The sequence below is a fragment of the Nematolebias whitei genome, chromosome 22 (assembly GCF_014905685.2).
Source record: "Nematolebias whitei isolate Nwh7 chromosome 22, NemWhi1, whole genome shotgun sequence".
In the NCBI taxonomy this organism is placed as follows: Eukaryota; Metazoa; Chordata; class Actinopteri; order Cyprinodontiformes; family Rivulidae; genus Nematolebias; species Nematolebias whitei.
The window spans coordinates 14,577,168-14,584,548 of NC_056519.1; the positions used below are offsets into that span (position 1 = coordinate 14,577,168).

Genomic DNA, 7,381 nt, shown 5'->3' on the forward strand with positions numbered 1-7,381 from the left:
TATATATATATATATATATATATATATATATATATATATATATATATCAGTTGACTGAGGAAGTCTTTTGGATGAAAGACGAAATGTTTCTACATTTTTTTTTTTTTGCTTTGCTTTTTTTGTTTTTTGAATGTCCAGAGGACCAGATTAAACTTTTTTTTAGATATAAAGTGTTATGTTTGTAACCACATTCATTTTTTGGAAATATTTAGAAACATATTCTAAATTACAGCAATTGTTGTTTCAGGGTCAGCAGATCAAATCCACAATCACATATTACAGATTAAAGTACAGGGAATGGTGATCTTAGTCTTAAAAATGTGAAGAAGGTCATCTTTTGATGCCTCATAGCATAAAAACAGCAACAGCACAATTTACACAATTAACACTTAAAAGCAATTTAACTTATTTGTTTGCTCTGAATTATAGCAAAGGTGTGTCTCAGTTTAACTTTTCCTTAATAAATAAACTTTAATGGTCAGAACAGCTGCATTTCACTTGAGCAGCGCGGTGCCATCCATCCGTCCATCCATCCATCGAGGCCATACCCACTAGCTCTCCAGCGTTCCTCCGCTTGCATCAGCTGAATGAGTTAGAAGGATTTTCTTCTTTTGCACGTAATCATCTACAGCTTGTCTTGTCTGCATGGATTTTTTATTGTTTGCCTTTTATGGGCCAGCTCAAGATAAAGCCAATTTGCACCATTTCCAGTAAGTTGCACCATCATAAGTAAACACATTTAAAAATACCAGATAGGAATGAAGTCCATATAACTGAGTCAGTGAAATCTGTTTGGGTTCATAATAAATTTCCACAGCGTTATGATGAGGTCAGACTCAGGTTTGACAACGGGTGTGGGTGGGTGGGTGGGTGGATGACAGAAGGGGTGTAGTCCCAGTCAAGATTTGGGCTAGGAAGAGAGTATTTAAATTAGACCTGTGAACTAGGCATGTGCCATCTCTCTTTGATTCAGTGTCAACGCAGCACAGCCACAAGTGAAACTGCAAAGGTAGGGGATGCATTTGTACCTATTTTGTTTTATACATAACAGCTAAAATATAGTGTTCTGTTTTAGTGTGTCAATCTTACTTTTTCTCCCAGGATGCACTTCCCTTTGGCACTTTTATATGCATCGCTTATGATGGCGCCTGAGTGCACAAGTCTTCCAACAATGGATGAATCCATCGAAAAAAACATTCACAGCATCCTAAACATCGTCAAAATGACTCTTGTTCACATTAAACTAAAGACCAAGGTACGTGCATTGTTTATAGGATCTGATGTGTTAAGTTTAATTCCTCACTAAAAGCCCGTGTGCTCCTCTTTCTCAGTGGCAGGTGCTGTCACAGGTAGAGGTGAACTCTCCAACCATTGACGGACTGACAGGCGTCAGTAATGACCTGGGACTTTTAGATGAGGAGCTGCAGAGCCTGTCCACAGAGGTCCTGAGCCAGATCCAGGCGGACATCTCCTGCTTGGAAGGACGAGTGCGCTCGCTCGCCTTAATGATGGACTGTCCCATTCGGAACAAGCCCGGCGCACAGGCCAGGGAGCATTTGTTTCCAATCAGTCAACACTACGAGATGCTGGCAAAGGTGCAGCACTACCTGGAGAACCTCCATCTGAACAAGGACAAACTGATGGTCTGTTGACACGTGGGTCACTTAAAGGTGATATCTTGAATAGAGATGAATTGGGACAAATTCTTAAATGTCTCACAAAGTAGTATTTTTTATATATTTTTTTTCTATGAACGTTTATTATGTTTGTGACATTGTTAGTGCATCAGTAATATAGGATTTTATATATGTACCTGTTTCTAATTACTAAAATATGTCATTAGAAAGCAAGACATTATGTGGTTTTAAGTAGTTCAGTGGAAATGTAACTAAAAAAATTGCAAGGTGCTGATGTGTTTGGTGAAAGTGTAAAGTCTGGAGAAGCGATGCTAATTTTATGAAACTTGTGTTATTTTTATTGTGGAAAAAAAAAACATATTGTTTGATTTTTGGACGTTTTAAATGTTGTTTCTTATTAAACTGCACAGTGAAAATGCCAGAGTGTTTGTTTCACGAGTCGAACTATATTTTTCAAATGTACAAATACGAGTCTGGGAGTTGCGCTATAATTTTTCAACACATTATCTAAACGCTCTAAATTTGTAGCATAATTTGTTGAACAAACTGGAATTTTTTTCCTGGTTCTTATAATCATGAAAGTGATACAAAAAATTGAGAAAGTGCTGTATTTTCTAACTTATGCGTACAGACAGTGTACAGTTCTGGTAAATATAAAAATACTTAAGTAATCATAAACTGGGAGATATCTGACATTATGCAATAAAAGCACTATTTCCTCTTTTGTCCTTATGTTTAAACGTGTATGCTTTATTTGACACAACTCATCAAAATTTAAAACATATGCTTAATGTATTTTACACGTAATACACCATTTCTGAACAAGTAATGCAAAAATGAGTTTGCAAATCTTGAAAACCTTAATGTTATTCATAATGGAACATAATAAACTTGTCAAATGTTTAAACCAAGATACTGTATCATATATATTTTTAATTAATTTAGTAATCAACTAGCCCAACTTTTCTGCAAATGTGTTGCTGCCATAAAATTTAAAATGTCCTTACTTTTTCAAAAATATGGTACTTCTTAGTTTAAGTAGCTCAGGGGTCAGAGTTTAAGCTCAGGTTGTCTCATGAAGAGTATCTGACATGAGAAGGCTCACTATGAGGCGACCTCTGAGGAAGGGAGCAGCCAGAATCAGGTCTCTCTTGTAAATGAGTCCTCGAGGCTCAATGGGATTTGCCTGTCTAAATAAAGGTTGAATGAGTAGTACAAGTAGAAAGTAGTGGTTTATTTTAGTAAAGGTGTTTTAAACCCTTCCCTCACTCTTGCAATATTCTAAACAACATTTCTAAACTCTAAACGCTCTAAAAGAGCACAGCATGTCGTGATTTCAGCTCCATTTTATTTTACAGATCAGTTAAAATGAACTTACCATGCTCTGTTCGGTGCATAATGGGGCAAGTATTATACAGGTCCTTCTCAAAAAATTAGCATATTGTGATAAAGGTCATTATTTTCCATAATCTAATGATAAAAATGAAACTTTCATATATTTCAGATTCATTGCACACCAACTGAAATATTTCAGGTCTTTAATTGTTTTAATACTGATGATTATGGCATACAGCTCATGAAAACCCAAAATGCCTGTCCCAAAAAATTAGCATATCATGAAAAGGTTCTCTAAACCAGCTATTAACCTAACCATCTGAATCAACGACGTAACTCTAAACACCTGCAAAAGATTCCTGAGGCTTTTAAAAACTCCCAGCCTTGTTCATTACTCAAAACCGCAATCATGGGTAAGACTGCCGACCTGACTGCTGTCCAGAAGGCCATCATTGACACCCTCAAGCAAGAGGGTAAGACACAGAAAGAAATTGCTGAACGAATCGGCTGTTCCCAGAGTGCTGTATCAAGGCACCTCAGTGGGAAGTCTGTGGGAAGGGAAAAGTGTGGCAGAAAACGCTGCACAACGAGAAGAGGTGACCGGACCCTGAGGAGGATTGTGGAGAAGGGCCGATTCCAGACCTTGGGGGACCTGCGGAAGCAGTGGACTGAGTCTGGAGTAGAAACATCCAGAGCCACCGTGCACAGGCGTGTGCAGGAAATGGGCTACAGGTGCCACATTCCCCAGGTCAAGCCACTTTTGAACAAGAGACAGCGTCAGAAGCATCTCGCCTGGGACTGCTGCTGAGTGGTCCAAAGTTATGTTCTCTGATTACAGTAAATTTTGCATTTCCTTTGGAAATCAAGGTCCCAGAGTCTGAAGGAAGAGAGGAGACACAGAATTCACATTGCTTGATGTCCAGTGTCAAGTTTCCACAGTCACTGGGGTGTCATGTCATCTGCTGGTGTTGGTCCACTGTGTTTTATCAAAGGCAGGGTCAATGCAGCTAGCTATCAGGAGATTTTGGAGCACTTCATGCTTCCATCTGCTGAAAAGCTTTATGGAGATGAAGATTTCATTTTTCAGCACGACCTGGCACCTGCTCACAGTGCCAAAACCACTGGTAAATGGTTTACTGACCATGGTATTACTGTGCTCAATTGGCCTGCCAACTCTTCTGACCTGAACCCCATAGAGAACCTGTGGGATATTGTGAAGAGAAAGTTGAGAGACGCAAGACCCAACACTCTGGATGAGCTTAAGGCCGCTATCGAAGCATCCTGGGCCTCCATAACACCTCAGCAGTGCCACGCCGCATTGAAGCAGTCATTCATGCAAAAGGATTCCCGACCAAGTATTGAGTGCATAACTGAACATGATTATTTGAAGGTTGGCGTTTTTTGTATTAAAAACACTTGTCTTTTATTGGTGGGATGAAATATGCAAATTTTTTGGGACAGGCATTTTGGGTTTTCATGAGCTGTATGCCATAATCATCAGTATTAAAACAATTAAAGACCTGAAATATTTCAGTTGGTGTGCAATGAATCTGAAATATATGAAAGTTTCACTTTTATCATTACGTTATGGAAAATAACGACCTTTATCACAATATGCTAATTTTTTGAAAAGGACCTGTAGATATCAATATGATATATCAGTCGGGCTCTACTCTTTAGATCAGTAAATATCAACAAAGTCAATCAATAAACTATCACTGGGTGGATCTTTAGCTTCCAGGCACCATCCTCTCTACAGTTCCTGTTTGCATTCAAACAGTACTGTAAGGTCCAAAATGTCCAGATGTCCAGTCCAGAGAAAAAGCAAATATATATTCTTGATCTATTATTTGCTGCTCTGTATCCTACCACCTCCTAAACACAATTCTATGATTTCCAGATAACAGCTGTTTTTATTATTTTTCTTTAGCAAAGTTCTTTAGTTTCAGACTCACTTTTTTCCACATATTGTGCTTTTCTAAGCATCACAACAGCTCATGAATCATCGTTGGCAAATGATTATTTTGCTAAACATTAGGCGTCGTAGTAATGTTTTAAATTACTTCAAAATGTGACCGTGATTAAAATAAAATCAGTGAAGCAGAGGAAAACACAAATTTGTTTCATTTCACAAGTGAAAGCAAAGAGATCAAATAATCAATGTTCATGTTGCGGTTTTAAAAATAGTTCTCAGTTTACGTTTTAAAGTTGGAGGGAAAAATGGGAAGTTCAAATAGAGTTCAAAAAGTGTTGCAATGTGGAAACATACTCTTCTGGGTGACAACGCAGGTGGGCAGCATGAGTGGACTCTTTCCACTTCCTGCTGTCGACCGTTACTCCCCTCCGCCTCCAGAAATCAATCAGTTTCTCCAGGACAGCGGGGTTGCACATTGCATCATTCTCACTGAAGAAGAAGAGGGCTGGAGAGGTAACAGGGTTGCTGTAGAAAACTTGGATGCTTTTATCGTAAAGATCTGCAGTGTGGGCTTTGAAGAGCCTGAAGTAGAGCATGGCAATATTTCTGATAAGACCCTCTAATCGAGGCATGAGAGTTTTTCCAAGACCTGAATGACAAAAAAAAAAAAAGATGAAATAATTAGGAGGCTTCATTATTTTATTTTTTATTATGAAAAAAAAAAAATGCTTATATATTTGTTTACAACAAGTTAAACAGTCTGAAACAAACACATTTTGAACAACTTAAAACAGATGTGTGTACTACTAGATTGTCAACCGTAGGTTTTTAAGGGAAGTGAGGGACTTTCTCATCAATATCGCCTACAAGATTCAAATTTTTCATCTTTGGTTATATGTTTATAGAATATGTGATCTTTTTAAAACTAGGAATGTATATACTTACAACCAATATACAAAACAAGACAAGATGTTAAGTATCACAGACTGAAATGCAGCATTAAGACCATTTTAGTTTGAGTGTAATAACACACATATACACAGTATACTTACATATACTTTTTTTTAATCAAAATTACAAAATACACTCATTTCTCATTAATAAAGCTGTAACAAGATCCAAATTGAAAACTTCACTTGTGTTTTATGAGTTTCAAAATGTATGGAACTGAAAGGAAGGACTATTTATAGTTTGTTGTTTGTAATTTTGTCAAAAATTAGATGTGATGGTAAATTGGAGGTTTAACATTTTTGAGACCTTTTAGACTAAATTGTCATAAACACATTTAAATGGCACCCATAAAATATTAAATAAGAACGACTTTTAAAAGTGAGTAGGTCACCGCTTGATAAGTTAGTCACAGTTCTGTGCAGTACAAATGCAACTTGAGCTACAGTGCAGCTGGGGTGGATCATTCTCACTCACCTGTTGCCATGTGCTCCAGTGAACCAACCACCAGGCTGTCATAGATGTGCCCTATCACCCTTTGTGCCACACTGGCATGTTGTTTTGGCTCTTGCGCAATGTGGCTGAGCATCTGGGTGAAAGTGTAGCCCCCAATGGAGGAAGAATGGACCAGTATAGGTCTGCCAGAGAACAGAGGCTCCTCCAAAATGTTCAAAACTTCCAACCCATAGCTGAGCCCCCAACGAGGCCACAGGAAGTGCATCACTCTGCTTTGGACCAGGAGGACATCCATGCCACGGTCGAGGTACAGGTCCCTGTATTTGGACACAGCTCCGGGCTGGGCACCGAGCCAGCAGAAGAAAACAAGGAGAGGACGGGAAGTAGAGTCGGTGTGTGAAGATGTGCACGAAAGCAATGGGGAAACAGAAGATTGTGCAGGAGAGAAGTCACTGAGAGGCGAAGCTGGGATGGGGCAACAAGGTGCGGGAGTCAGAGAGTCTTTGGCTGGACATGCTGTCTGGACATCTGAGACTGGAGTGTAGTAATAAATAACACTATTACAGATTGTTTTGGTTACAAACCTCTCTGTGACAGCTTCTTCAGACTTGGTTGCATCAGTCTGGAATAAACTAGAACAAAAGATAAATCAGATCTAATCTTATTCACACACACACAACACTGGATTAGTTTGAATTGTTTTGTTTTACATGCTCATTTTATTACACTTGAAACTTAAATCTATGAAGGCATCAGCACCGCCTCCATGCAGATGACATTGATTTTAATAGCTCTGCTTCACCATAAGATACTGACCCCAAAATAAAACAGCTTGTATTATTACATAGGGCTGATAATATTAAATGACTTTAGTGGCATGCTTAGCTACATTAAGCTAACTTGTTATGCTCCGCAGCTAGCTAGATATGCTACTGTACATGTTTGAATTATCTTTTGTGAAAATGACACTTCCTATAAGGGAAGCAGACTTTCTACATTGAAATGACGCACTTTTTTTTATTTATTTTTTTATTAAATATAACTAGGTTACCAGCAGGAAGCGGAAAAATTTATTGGATCTCCACATCTC

General features: G+C 38.3%; 2 protein-coding genes across 2 annotated transcripts; one reads left to right on the forward strand and one right to left on the reverse strand.

The window, feature by feature from the left end:
• Positions 1-1,102: 1,102 nt before the first annotated feature.
• Positions 1,103-1,652, forward strand: lepb (leptin b). Its single transcript, XM_037695745.1, has 2 exons — positions 1,103-1,255; positions 1,332-1,652. The coding sequence occupies exons 1-2, from the start codon at positions 1,103-1,105 to the stop codon at positions 1,650-1,652; spliced, it is 474 nt and encodes a 157-aa protein (XP_037551673.1).
• Positions 1,653-5,201: 3,549 nt separating this feature from the next.
• LOC119428493 lies at positions 5,202-6,909 on the reverse strand. Its single transcript, XM_037696175.1, has 3 exons — positions 6,876-6,909; positions 6,313-6,756; positions 5,202-5,536 (listed from the first exon to the last, which is right to left on the reverse strand). Exons 1-3 carry the CDS (start codon positions 6,907-6,909, stop codon positions 5,202-5,204), a joined length of 813 nt encoding a protein of 270 aa, XP_037552103.1.
• Positions 6,910-7,381: the final 472 nt, after the last annotated feature.